Below are 15575 nucleotides of genomic sequence, written 5' to 3' on the forward strand. Positions count from 1 at the left end.
AAAAAAACAGGGGCCGGCGAAGTAATCGGTCGTTGATCTTTCTACAGCCTATAGTCGAATCTCACACACAAAACGTTTTGTTAGCCCATGAAGGTTTATAGAAAAGCTGCTTCTCGTTAAATATCTGCGCTGCATATTGCAAAGGAAGCCCTACAGTTAAGATATTGAACTTTTCAACAGTTGGATTAGGCTAGATATCATATCGCACATGGAGACACCCACAGACGGACAAACACAGAGGAAGGGACACAACTGCGAACAACTGACGTTACAAATTTTGCTGCATACAATTGTCTCCCCCGAAATCTGCTATACTCGCAAAGAGACGTCTTCTAGGATACATGTATTTTATGTTCACACACACTATAATAATTAAAAATTGTCACTTTTATTATCATTATTATTATTATTGTTATTAGTAATAATAATGATGATAAAAATGTTTATTTTTTTCTCTTTTGTTTGGCTTGGATGCTTTCACAGGAAAAGTCTGCATCTGTTGTCTCATGTATGCGATCCGATAATGCCTAATATAGATATATATATGCCGAAAATAGCAGATCTCTAATCTAAACGCGCAAGTTGTAGATCTGCTTGTAGATCTGCTATGTTTCGGCACAGGACACCATCGTACGAGGAAGTATAAATTAGGCTTAACTGTAAATAGGGGACTGACTATATAAAATAATGTATTCAAAGATAAATTAAAAAAAGACCGACGAGCACACTCGATATTACAAATTTAAACGAGAAACAAAACGAATGCTTGCATTATTAACACAGCACAAGTATATAGGAAATTGCAAGCACTAAACAAAAGCAGAGAAATGCTGAATTACTTATTGAATAAACTGGAACAAAGCTATTCTAATAACATGTGAACTCTACAACCAAATATCAGATAAAAAAAAGAAAAGAAAAGCTTCCTCTGTTCTAAACCTATTAATAACTCTGGTAACAGTAGTGCACTTATTGGTTTAAGCAGTGCAACATATATGCAAGAAAATAATGCAGTCCACTTATCAAGATAAAAAAAAAAGAAGATATTTTTTTCTTTGAAATTGAATAAAATCATAGAAGTTAATTTAAGGACAAAAACAATTCAATATTAAGCACAGGCATCTTTTGAAGAAAATGTGCAAAAAATAGCACTTTGTTTCTGTGTTGTTGTTGTTGTTGTTTTTATATATCTACTGCATGTCTGTTTTGGACAGCCATACGTGGTTAGTTAGCTTTTATTCTTTTGAGAAAACGACCACCGAAGGGTGTTCACAACACGCACAAACAAGCAAATCCTTCAGATTGCAGTTGTAGGCAGTTTGCGTGAGTGTGTCGTGTGTGTGTGTGTGTGTGTCCTGTTTTGGATCAAAAGCAATTAAATAAGAAGCAATATTAAAACAACAGAGATGAGCCTTTTTTTTCTTTTATAAGTGATGTGATGTGTGACTTTACATCCTTCTCCTACTAAACTTTCCAAATAGTATAGTTAGCTGTACATGCTGCGATGTCTAGGTTTCAAGAGAAACCTGGAATGTATACCATTTGTCTAGAAAGTCTGTCTGCAACTTTGTGGTAGGTCATAGCACGAGTTTCACTTGTGACATCAACCACTTTCACCCTGAAAGTTTTGGAGGATTTCCCCAAATCTTCAAAATATTTCTAAAATAGCCGATTTAGATCGGCTGTTTTTTTTAAACATTTTTTTGATTAGGGCTTAAGTGGTTAACGGTTCTGTGTGTGTTCTGTCCAGTATTTCGCTTATTAATGTGACTGCAATTCCTTTCAAAACGTTGCATGCCATTTTGTGCCACCAGGTGGAGCTAACGCACCGGGTATAAAGGCGCATCAGTTCCCCCTTCTTGCTAAAACAGCTTTGCAATAGTATTGAACAGGTTCTTAACGTGGGTTCCAGGAAGAAGAATGGCATTGATTTTTTTCTTTTTTTTGGGTTCAAAGCAAATTCCTCCCTCTTTAGCACTGGGCCAATCGACAGCTGACCTCAACCCCTGACAAATGACGAGACTCTCAAATTATAACCATGTTGTAGGCCACTCGATAACAATAATAGTTATAACAGTGACAAATCCTGCTGTAATCTGTCTCATAACAGTCAGGTGCAAGTTAAGGAGCAGCAATATTGTCGGAGAGAGCCGTGTCCGCATACGCAAGCCTGCCATAAAACAGCACTGTAAAATCCGAAGCGTTAATTTAAGTCTACGAGTATAGAAATGGAACCAAATGGACTCCCGAGTTAGATTAACACTGCAGGATTTCACTGTGTGTACTGTATGTGTGAAAGCCTTCGAAAACAAATTAACAAAAACAAAGAATTTCTCCAACTGATAATTGAAAATGAATCTAATTCTGTCTTTTGTATCTCTTCTTACATCTTGAAATGGAAGAGGTGTACCAGCCTTAACAGTCTTTTTTTTTTAAAGATATTAGTGGCAGTGTATGCAAATGAGCTAAATTCTGGAGAGAGAGAGAAAAAAAAAGAAACATTATATAGTTTTGCTCAAATACTGTCTCATCAAGAAACCCTAATTTAGTAAACTTAACTTTTAAACCGTCAAAACGCATGGACAATATCTATATAAAACGTAGGCAAAAATAATTGCCCCTGTAACCAATGACAGGAAGTTATATTTCATTAAAATGATTGAAATTGGTACCTTTTACAACAGCTGCATTGTAATCCCTTAAGAACCAAAGGAATAAATAAGAAACCCAGTGTCAAATTAACTACTCGTTTTTTTTTCTTTTTTTCTTTTTTACATAAGAGAAGGCAATCTTGTGACCATCAGTATTTTAGAGGGAATATTTAGCCCAACCCAGATGATATAGTATATTATATTTTTTTATGTTGTTTTGTTATTGTTGTTGTAAATTATACCACAGTAAGCTTGGACATCTAAAGTCTCCAAACCGGTCAGTATGGGTTCACAACCTGCCGTGCGAAAAAGGTTTCATGGCAGTATGTGTACACACACACACACACACACACACACACACACACACACACACACACACACACACACACACACACACACACACGGACACGGACACACACACACGGACACACACGGACAAAGACAAAAACACGCACCGTCACTCGTACACACAAGTATTGACGTCAACACACAAACTCACACACAATACGGTTACACTTGCACTTGGTGCACATTTACACTCAAACAGATATATCTACGCTATATATGTGTGTCTGTGTGTATGTGTGTTTCTTTCGTAGGCCTTTCGGTAGTGTTCAACACATAAATCAGTATTTTTAGGAAAGCATACATTTAGAGGCCTGTAGTTAGGATCCATCCAGTAGATCAATAATCAAACTACTAAGCCTTAAGGCCACCATCTTTTGTTTTCTTTTAGAATAACAAAATAACAAAAACAAAAAAACAAAACAAAAACATTTTTTTTTTGGGAAACTTAATGTGCCAGTGTCTATACTCATTACTCTTCATACCCCCAAAATAAGAAGAAAAAAAAAGAAAATCTAGTGCCATTTTAAAATTTCTCTCATTCTTTTTCGGAAAAACAAAAACAAACAAAAATAAGTTTTATCTATGTTGTTGTACTTATCCGTCGGAGACGTGCATTCGCATATGGTCGTTGAAGTGCTCTATTTGGTCGAACTTGGCAGGGCAGACGGAGCACACGTAGGTGGTCCCTTCTTGGCAGCTCGCCTCCGCGGCCACGCCCACTCCGCCCACGCCGACCCCGATCCCGGCCCCTACCCCGCCTGCGCCCCCGACGGCGCCGGGGGCGGGCATGGCCAGGACCACCACTCCCGGCTCGGGCACGGCCATGGGCATAGGAATAGAGACTGAGCCGCCGCCGATCGGCACCGTCAGCCCCGGGACGACCCCGACGGCGCCGGCCGGCGCCGAGTCGAGCTTCAGCCCCGGGACCATGGCGGTGGCGCCGGGCACCGACGGGATGCCGGAGCCCCCGTGGCCCCCGTGGCCTCCGTGGCCGCCGCCGCCCCCCGCGCAGGGCCCGTGCAGCGCCATGTGCCGCTCCAGCAGGGTCTTGTGCGAGAACTTCTTCTTGCAGATGTAGCACTCATAGGACTTCTCGCCGCGGTGCAGCCGCATGTGGACGTTGAGCGAGCTCTTCTGGGTGAAGCGCTTGTTGCAGATGCTGCACTGGTAGGCGCGCACCCCCGTGTGTGTCACCATGTGTTTGATTAGGTAGTCCTTCAGGGAGAACGAGCGCCAGCAGATGCTGCACTGATGAGGTTTCTCACCTGCGTGTTGCATACATAAAAGACATAAACATTAAGACAGAAAGCATACGGGGAAAAAACAAATGAGCAAAGAATGAACACGACTACAAAACAAACCGCTCTTTTTTTCCTGCTGCCTTCCACAAGTGCCTTTAACATATGGTCGTGTCTTTGTACTTTTTCTTAATTTCTTTTCACACGGATCTGACAAGTGAAGTCTGTCTGTTGGCAAAGCTCTGCTGTGTCATGAGCGAATGCTAAAACCTCTTCACCCGGCACAAACTTCTTTAGCGAGTATCTAACGGCGCTTACTTGGGCAGCTGTAATTTCTTAGTCTCTCCAGCAAACTAATATTTATACATCTCGGCAGTTGTATTATTGTACAACAGTGGTGAGATATAATGAGCTATTTTGTTGTTTTTTCGGTGGTTGGTTCTCCTCTCAACAACACCAGTAACTCATATTATAAAATATGAATGCAATAAGGAATGTTACACTACAGTGACAGAGCTACGGGACGGAAAACAGAAAGAGACTGAAGTGAGAGCCACTGGCCAGATGACACGCTGGCTACTATCACATTCTTTCCCAACACAAGAATGAGAATTGCACTGGCTTTTCTTTTCTCTTTTTTTTTTCCAGGGAAGCTAGCTACACAGAGAATGCAGCGCTGGGGTCCGGTGTGCGAGTATCAGTTGACCCGATGTGCATAAAACAGCCATTATGAAATAAGAGAGTCCGCGTCTGGACTTTCTTTACAAACTGGAAAGACATGCAGAATGAGGACATCCGCAAAATGAGAATGGAGTGAATCGAGCTTAAAGTTTTGGTGCCAAAAAGCCGCCTTTGTCTGAGACAAAAAAATGCTTCATAGAAAACAAAATCCAGGAAGTCCTTTGCTTGATCTATAGTCACCCCAAGTGGGTGCAGATAACCATGGAAAAGAAACACACTTTAAGGCACTCTCTCTCCGTCTTCAGGTGGAATGATAAATATGAATTTTATTCTTTGAGCGAGCTCAGCCAAACAGATCAACGTGTATCGACTCTACGGTCTTTACCAGGAGGCTCTGATGTTTGATTGTTGATTCATTGTTCCATATTGGGACCTGACAAGACAAGCCAGACTGTTATATGTATAAATGTGGCTTTCCTTTTTTTTTTTACCCCAGCGCTGTTTTCTGAGACAATACCAAGCTGTGATCTAATAGGAATATTGTAGCAGGTTCTACTGGAAAAGTGAAAAGCAATTCAGGGTTCTGTGACTGCAGTGTCATTTGGCCATGGCTTTTTCTTTGCCTCCGCTTTTGATATCCCACCCTCTGGTCATTGGACATACCCCATACCCCTTTTCTCTTTCTGGTCAAACTGAATTAAATACATGCATTTCCTTTTTATATGTTTCACTGCATGTTTGATATACAGAATTAACTATGAAAAATGTGTGTCAACCACATTAAACCAATTAAAATGTTATACTTAAAATATATACTAAATAAAATGTATATATATATATATATATATATATATATATATATATATATATATATATATATATATATATATATATATATATATATGTATATATATATATATATATATATGTATATATATATATATATATATATATATATATATATATATATATATATATATATATATATATATATATATATATATATATATATATATATATATATATATATATATGTATATATACACACACAGTGTATATATATACACACACACACACAAACACTGTATATATCACACAGTGATGTCTGTGTTGTGCTGTCTGTTAATCTCCACTCTCCTATATCGAATTAAAAATGCCCAAAAGATCATCTTTAAAATTTCAAATGTAATATTAAAATGATAAAACGATAAAACTTTGATAAAGATAAAGGCAGTCACTGTGGAGTTATCGATAGAGATCAGACGCACAGAGAGGCGATGCGAGAGATATGAGAGACGAAATAAAAGAAACAACAACACACTAGTATGATACGTTCTAAATCCCCCGCTGGCAAATTACCTTCAAAACATCCCGAGCAACATCGATTCAAAACATCTATTTTGGTTTCTTTCTTTCTTTCAATATTTATTTCCGTGTTGCCTGTCAGTCACTTTCGGGGACCTGTGAGACACTTTTCACCGTCTCTGCTGTCAACATGTTGTAAATTAATACATGTGAAAGGAGTAACGTTGAACAACACACTGTAAATGCTAGCAGATGGAATTGTGCTCACTTAGGTAGGCTAAACATTAAGTATGCTAAGTGAGCACAGTGGTGCTAGTTAACCATAATTAAGCTTATTAGTTGAGCTGCAAATCGAAAGCTATTGTAATGAGGGATACAGGATAGGTGGGCACTAGGGACATCTGGGCACCTCAAAGTAAAAGGCTATTTTGTCCAAAATGTGAAAAGAAAATATATATATTTGAACAATGGTCTTAAGTATTGTAAAGTATACATGATGTGAACATGCACGGTACATCATTATCAGACTTCATTTTATCCTTCAACTTCTTGTTTATGCCCCAAAATGACTGGATATACAGGTTTTGTAGCAATTTGTAGCAATTGTAGAAATATTAGACCTTAAGGGTCGGGTAAGTGATATTTCTTTTTTTTTTGTTAAAAAGGTTAAAGTACTATATTCTGATAGTAATCATTGCTACAGAGCGTCAGAATATAGAGCTATTTAACACTTATTTTAACCAAAGTAAATCACTTACCTTACCTTTAATCGTCGAATGCATGTTCACATCATGTATACTTTACTTTACTTAAGATCATTTTTCAAATATATTCTTTTTTTTAACATTTTGGATAAAATAGCCAATTTTACGTCGAGGTGCCTAGATGTCCATAGTGCCCACCTATCCTATTACCGTAATGAAGGGGTATGTTCATCTGTGTGTGTGTATGTAAGTATAGGTAGGTGTGTGTGTGTGTGTGTGTGTGTGTGTGTGTGTGTGTGTGAGTGTGAGTGTGAGTGTGAGTGAGTGTGAGTGTGAGTGTATGAGTGTGTGAGTGTGTGAGTGTGTGTGTGAGTGCGTGCATTGCATTCATGTAGGACCTTTACTGCCAAGCAGAACCACGTCAAACATATGTTTGTACTGCAGGTATTTGAAAACAAAAACAAAAAAAACAGAGGGTGGGACATTTTCTTAACCACTTAAATCTACATCTTTGTGCAACAAATAGCAGGCATAGCAGATCTATAAGCTCACGTGAGCTCATATGAGCTTGTAGATCTGCTATTTCTGCTATTAAAAAAAAGAAAAGAAAAAAAGAATGGACAAATTTGGACACATTTTCCCCAAACAGGGATGCGGGGGTTCATGTGGTTTGGCGCAATTTTGTTATTCAATTGTTAAATTGTGATATTATCCAACATAAATATCACATGTAGACTGTCTACATTTTGCCACATTTCCCACAAGGAAATGCATGTTTTTTATTCAGTCTGACCAGAATCAGGGATAAAAAAACATTCCTACTGGCCATAAAAATGAAGGACCAGACGAGATATCAAAAGAAGAGGCATGGACCTCCCCCCCAGGACCCCTAACCCTGCATTTATGTATGCCAGTTTGCCTGCCTGCTATGACTCACTTGAATTCACTGTATCACCGTCAAATCACAACAAAAGAGCATTCAACCTCATATATTAGCTCTGAAGCTCAATATGTGACACACGGTGGTCAAAGGTCTACACTATTGATCATGGAAATGCGACTGATTTGCATTTGAAAGCTTATCTTAATCCATTTGTCTTGAGCTCAACTCTGCCCTTGTTTTCTGTTGAGATTCTGTTTGAAATTTGAATTGCGTATTTATTTATTTTTACGTATTGGTACATGGTGCTACTGGTGCAACATTTCCAGTTGCCGAGCGAGCCTCTGCCTAGCAACAGTGGTGTCACCAAATCACTGTTGGGCAATAATAAGATTTATGGATATAGTCTTGTGTAATATCGCCTCATGGAACAAAACTGTAACGAGGGTTCACAGTACGTAAAGTAAGTCTTTACTTTAGGATGCTCACCCCACAGAGGGATATTATTTAATTTATACAAATGCAGCAAATACCTTTATCATTATGAAAAATTAATGTAGTAATAATTATAATAATAAAACTACCGTTCAACATCGCTTCAGTCTCAAGTCAAGAATGTAGGGACGTAGTAATTTTCTTAGCTTTCTTTTTCCCTTTTTCTTAATAGAGAAGCTTACTTTTCTGTTGCCAGTATATGTAGGATAAATGCAAAAGCGCTATACTTTTACAACGGTCACTGCATCTACAATAATACCTAATTTAGACCAATAATTGCCATTCTATTGATAGGATATTTTCGTCATTCGACAAAAATATAAATCAATCTTAACCGCATGAACCCTGCATCCCTATTCTTCCGCTCGTAATAGGTGATCATTCAGTGAAAATAGGTGAACATTCTGCGAAAACAGCAGAGCTCACAAGCTCACAAACAACACTTCACAATGCAACGCGTCGTGTGAACTTGTAGAGAGCTGCTGTTTTCGCTGAACAGATGGTGTATTGGTAAAAAAAAAAAAAAAAAAAGAGAAAAAAAGGAGGGGACCAAGTATAGGACCCCCTGGGGGACCCCCGGTCAACAAAGTATACAGGGTTTAAGTGGTTAAGAGATCAGAGCAAAGAGGGAGACATGACTCACCAGTGTGGACAAACATATGTTTGACGTAGTTCTGTTTGGCAGTAAAGGTCTTACTGCAGAGAGTGCATTCGTATGGCTTCTTCTCTCCCTGCTGGCCCAGGCCCCCGGGGGTCTGCAGCTGCTGCCCACCGGCGGACACCGGCTGCACCGACAGCGGGCTGGGGAATGACGGCATGGGGGCGAACGGGGGCTGCTGGCCCCCGCCGATGCCCGACCCGGGGAGGCTGAACAGGAAAGGCTTGATGTCTCTCGCCGTCTGCGTGGCGAAGAGGTTGGGCAGGTAGGCGTTGCCGCCGGCGGTGCCCATCACCTGGGAGTTGCTGGTCATAGTGATTGGCATCCTCAGGTTGCTGCTGGTGTGTGATTCGGCCTGGCCGCCGCGCATGTAGTGCCCGCCGTGCCCGCTGGGCAGGGACTGGGCCAGGAGGAGCGGGTTGTTGGCCAGGGGCTGCATCATGCTACTGTCACTAGTGATCATGTGGGACGCGCTCACCACCCCGTCCTCCATCTTCTCCAGCTGCGCTTGCTCCGGGGAGGAGTCGCTCACCTCGATGTGCACCGGACCGCCGCCGTCCCCGACACTGTCCACCTGGATGCCCTCCTCGCCGACGCTCTCGCGCCGGCCGCCGTAGATGGTGGAGTACTGCTGGTGCTGCTCCAGCAGCGTGTCCGGCTCGGTACCGATCGAGGAGCTGACCCCCGAGTCGAAGCTCTCGCCCTTGGGCTCGCTCTCCACGCCCTCCACGTGGTGGCCGTCCTCCTGGCAGTCCGGCATGATGTTGTAGCAGTTGTAGTCATCGTCGGCCTCCTGCTTTATGTGCATGCCGCCCCCCGGGTGCACGCCACCGCCGCCCGGGTGCACCACGCCCCCCGTGTTGATGCGTACCGGACGGGGTTGCTTGCGGCAGTGGGTGGAGGACTCGGTGGAGAGGAAGCGCTCCATCTGCTGGCTCCTCTCGTGGATGCGCGTGATCCAGGGAGGGTCCTGCGTCTGCTGGTCCTTCTGTGCGGCGTCGAGGGCCTGGTCGTAGTTCGCCACGGTGTACAGGGAGCGCTCGCGCGTGCCGTTCTGCAGCGCCAGGCCCTGGTAGTAGTACGCGCGGTCCACGCTCTGCTGCGACGTCGCTTGCATATAGCCCGACTCCGCGTCGCTGCTGGGCCCGGAGGTCCCCGACTCGGGGGTTCCGCGGGGCGTCTCCTGACCGGAGTCGGGGAACCCGCCCGGGCCGGCCAGGCCCACATTCTGCGAGACGATGCGGGTGCACTCATCGATGACGGTCTTGATCTGCAGTATGCTGGCTGCCGTGAGGATCTGCAGGGCCTCCGACTGGGACACCCGCAGGATCCCGCTGTACATGAAGTCTATCAGCTTCTGGATGGATTGCACTGAGACCACGCTAGGGATCTCGATGTCGCTGTAGCCCAAGAGCAGCTTGTCTTGAAAGAATGGGCTCCCAGCGGCCAGCACGCACCGGTGAGCTCGTAGCATGCTTCCATGGATCCGAACAGTCACGTCACAGAAGTGCCCACGGTTGCGCTGCTCATTGAGGGTCTCAAGTACAGAATTGCTGAAGTTATGGAGGTTGATGTTATGAATGCGCTCGGTCATCCCCTTGCAACTGATGTCACCTGCAAAGTGGAGCGAAAAAACATAAACTCTGTCACATGTTCTTTGAGCGAAAAAACTAACTCTGTCACATGTCCTTTATGATGAATTTCTCACATGCTTTGACTTGAAATTAAGTTTCTTGAACAAAAAGCTAGACATTAACTTTGCTAATCATTAACCTATTAAGACCTGAGTCTGATTCTACAAATGCCTTTTAAATCAGTTCTCAAACTTTTTTGTGCCAAGTACCCCCAAAATGTATGTATGTATTTGGCCCGCGGACCCCCATCTGAAAATGTTTTGTCTCAGGGACCCCCAGAAGAGAAGATCTGTGTTAGAAAATTCAAAATTATTCAACCTTTTTCAAGAATTTGTTTATATTTTTTCAAAAAAGCATGAAGTATAAAGCTTGCAGCACGACACAAAGTGACGTGCTGTGAGCTTGTATATCTGCTATTTTTGAGAACCACTGTTCTAAATCCTAAGATTTTTCTGATAAAAGCTCAAATCTAAAATGACACAGAGGCTTTCCCGGTTTTAATGAGTTAATACACACATTATGTGTGTGTGTGCGTATGTGGGCGTGTGCGTGTGCGTGTGCATGTGTGTGTGTTGTGTGTGTTGTGTGTGTGTGTGTGTGTGTGTGTGTGTGTGTGTGTGTGTGCGTGTGCGTGTGTGCGTGTGCGTGTGCGTGTGCGTGTGCGTGTGAGTGTGTGTGTGTGTGTGTGTGTGTGTGTGAGTGTGTCTGTGTGTGTGTGTGTGTGTGTGTGTGTGTGTGTGTGGGTGGGTAGGTAGGTGTGTACGTAAACAATTAGTATACTTTAGACTTAGACATGTGATAATTGTATGAAAGGCGAATATATCACAAATTCGATTTAAGCTTTTGGATCTTCAGAAATAGCTCGTTCCATTTCTTATATTTTCAACCCACTTTTTACATGTGCTATCACTCTTCATTAAAAAGGGCTGTTTAAACTGTAAAGTTAAAAACTTCAAAAGTAAATACAATGAATTAAAGATTATTCTCATAGATACTGCCGTTATTAACAGAGCAAGACTATTTGCCATGATGTTGTACAAATTCATAATATTGCGATATCATAGAATCTAATCTAAAATGTAATTCCCTCGATCCAATATATCTCCTCCTAACAACGAGCTGGCACAACCAAACCAAACAAATGCACCATCTTCTTCTGCTAAGCCATGGGAATGTCTGTTGAACCGAAAATGCCTGTTCAACCTGTTCCTGACAACACATACACCATTTATGACCAGGGTGGCAAGCCGTGCCGTGGTGGAAAGTACCTACGTAAATGTTTACTCAAGTACTGGAATTAAGTACAATGTTGAGGTACTTTTTACTTTATGTAATATTTCTACACTTATTTCCTCTACAACTCAGACGCACACACTACAATTATTTGACAGCTTTAGTTACCAGTTACTTTGCCGATTTAAATGACTAATAATTAATAAAAAATGCAATCAAAAATAGCCGATCTGCAAGCTTACTGTGAGTTTGTACTTCTGCAATTGTTTTATATCCGAAGTAGCCTATAAAATAGGGCTTACGTGGTTAATTATCAATAATTATAGTCCAATAACATGTTATGTAATATATTTTTATATGTCTCTGAAATGGGCATTCTGCATACTGAGTACTTTTACTTTAGCTACTTTAACTATCATTTTGAAGCTAATACTTTTGTACTTTAACTTAAGTAAGATTTGAATGCAGGACTTTCACTTGTAATGTTGTATTTTTACTCTGTGGTATAGCTACTTTCACTTAGCCTAAGTAACATTTTAATCTGAGTACTACTTCCACCACTGCAAGACGTTTAAGATGGTTTCCATCTGGTTATTACCAGCAACCACACCGTGTATATCTCTAAGACACCACCATCACCGGCCAGTAGGTGGCACACTAGCCACAGAGGATGATGATAGATCTCTTTTGGTAGCCATGTGTTCAACCATGATGGCGCTGCCAAACTATCCTGCCAGCACACTTGGATGTGACACAGCGAAACAAACCACGCTTTTAAAGTAAATTTTCTACGCTTGCTCTCTCCTCGGTCGAAACATTGAAGGAAAACCGGCCGCCCCGGTCTAAAATAGAAGAGAGTGGATTGTATGCAAAGCATCAATAGTATGCAAACAGAAATAAAAATTAATTACATCCTGCTTCTTTGATCTCCTTGTACGAATGTGAACTTGGCTTCAATGTAATTTCATTGAAACCAATTAAACCACTGACACACCCAGTCGAGGAAGACAGTTGAACAGTGTTTTTCTTCAACCTGGCCATGGAATGGGGCCTCCATTTTGTTCTTGGATACAGTACGAATTTACGTCACTTTACAATAACTTATTGCAGCACTGCTCTGCACTCTGACTGTTACAGAATGGAGAGCATGTTCATTTAATATGCTGTACATACCAGGGAAAAGTGTTTTGAGGAGAAATACACATAACTGCATACAGTATGTAATATATACTGTACTGTATGTATGTATGTATGTATGTATGTATGTATGTATGTATGTATGTATGTATGTATGTATATATGTATGTATGTATGTATGTGCACTATGTATGCATGGAAAAACTCGATTGAACCATATGGCCAATGTCTTATACAATATACACTGTTCTTTTACACCAAGAAGCGATAAAAAAAAAGAAAACAGCTGAACATTTTAACATTAATTGGGTCAAACAAAAACCAGAAGCAGATTTTGTCTGTGACCCATTTGTTCTTGTGAAAGAACACTTTATTATTATTTATTTTATCATTGTTTTACGCAGAAGCAAGTAGGAGGGTAGTGTTTTTTTTTGGGCAGCATATTGCTGCATAACTCCAACATTGTGATAATAACAAACAACACCTAAAAAAACATATATTATTGCTGTGTATTTGCATGAAAGGTTGCATATACTAAGTACTCACAGTCAGATGATGTGTTGTGTTGTTAGGAGGGCTGGTGATGATGAAGGGCAGGTGAGGAAGAGGAGCTTCAGTGTTGCTGGTGGTGGTGGAGATGAAGTGCACAGAGGCCAGTGCTAGGCAAGGCTCTCACTACTCCTCTCTGGCCAAGTCATGTGTTCTGGAGAGAGAGAGAGAGGGAGAGGGAGAGAGAGAGAGGGAGAGAGAGAGAGAGAGAGAGAGGGAGAGGGAGAGGGGGGGGTTAGATAGAAGGAAAGAAATGTTAATACATATCGTTGCTGTTGGGCAACATATTTACAACATATTTGAACTGTTTGTGTTTTTTCGTAAACGAACGCCCTGCTAACGTCCGTCCGCAAGCTTGTAGATCTGCTACTTTTGCTATTTTTGAATTGGAATCCTGAAAAAAGTAACGACAGAGAAGATTTATTAATTTACCCTCGGAGTTACCACGGACGGAGTTACAAATTAATAAATGAGCTCACGGATCATAATCATATAACTCGTATCATCATATCCATTCATATCCGAGGTTCACTTGGCAGATTCAACATTTTATTTGTTATAGGCATGATCTCACATGTACACGAGGATAAACAATCTTTTGGTTTCGGTTTCTCGACATTGTACCAACAACAGTCAAAACAATGACAGAAGAATTAGGAATAACAGCAAGTATAGAAAAGGTCACGAAATGGCCGTGTGTACATTAGTCATACTGTAGCATACTTTGAGGTGCTTTGAAGGTGCTTTGTGCATGGGTCCAACTATCTATCTATCTATCTATCTATCTATCTATCTATCTATCTATCTATATATATATATATATATATATATATATATATATATATATATATATATATATATATATATATATATATATATATATATATATATATATATATATATATATATATATATATATACACACATACATACACATACATACATACATACATACACATACATACACATACATACACATACATACATACATACATACATACATACATACATACATACATACATACATACATACATACATACATACATACATACATACATACATACATACATACATACATACATACACTCACACTATGTGTATATAAGGACATATACATATACTGTATATACTGTAATTACAACTGCAATCTTAATAAATAAAGTGTGTATGGGATGTGTTTAAATAATATCGATTTGTTGTGCGTGTGTGTGTGTGTGGGGGGTGTTACGTGTGATTGCGTGTGCGTCGCTGCCTGTGTGTGTGTGTGTGTGTGTGTGTGTGTGTGTGTGTGTGTGTGTGTGTGTGTGTGTGTGTGTGTGTGTGTGTGTGTGTGTGTGTGTGTGCGCGTGTGCGTGTAGTAGGCAGGTAACATGGCCTTCAGTATCAATGGTTGGTAAATATAAGGTAAATATGCATGGATGCTGACATCAGATAGCCGATGGTGAGGAGGAGCATATGAGGGCAGAGGGCCCACAGGGCACACAGAGGGACGGACGGACCACATTCCTCTGATACTTGAAATAACAATTAACCCATTCAATTTGGGAACGCATCTGTATCATTTTAGATTTTAGCTATAGCCATTATCTTATACTTTGGCTGTTCAAAAATAGCAGATATACAAGATCATAGCGCTATGAGCCTGTAGATCTGCTATTTTTTTAATTCATGAACATTTGAGCAAAATCTTTGAATATATATATTTTTTAAAGCGAACATGTAACTCAAATCTTTCCTTCTGGACACACACACACACACACACACACACACACACACACACACACACACACACACACACACACAAAATATTGGTCCGTGACCAAATACATATAATTTTGGGTGATCCTTGAAAAGAAAAAAGTTTGAGAACCATTGATATTATATAGCAACATTATAGCATGTTTTCTGAAAACAACGGTTTTCAGAAAACTGTTATGATTTAGAAGACATTTGTAGATGCGTTCCTGGATTGAATAGGTTAAGAGAAAACGTGCTCACACACAATTTGGAAACTTAGAGGCTTAGAGATGAGGGGGGGGGGGGCGGGAGGAGGGGGGTCAA

At 40.8% G+C, this 15575-nt stretch overlaps 1 protein-coding gene across 1 annotated transcript in view; it reads right to left on the reverse strand.

Moving 5' to 3' along the window:
- Positions 1-727: 727 nt before the first annotated feature.
- The window catches only part of zbtb20 (zinc finger and BTB domain containing 20), a 50035-nt gene continuing 35187 nt past the window's right edge, over positions 728-15575 (reverse strand). The window contains exons 2-4 of the mRNA XM_080435789.1: positions 13511-13667; positions 8946-10574; positions 728-4264 (exon numbers count right to left, since the gene is read on the reverse strand). Of these exons, the coding sequence (XP_080291915.1) occupies positions 3594-4264; positions 8946-10554 (2280 nt within the window). The 5' untranslated portion in view covers positions 10555-10574; positions 13511-13667 and the 3' untranslated portion in view covers positions 728-3593. The remainder of the gene's footprint in view (positions 4265-8945; positions 10575-13510; positions 13668-15575) is intronic.

Source organism: Gymnoscopelus braueri, assembly GCF_963280865.1.
Source record: "Gymnoscopelus braueri genome assembly, chromosome: 8".
Lineage (NCBI taxonomy): Eukaryota > Metazoa > Chordata > Actinopteri > Myctophiformes > Myctophidae > Gymnoscopelus > Gymnoscopelus braueri.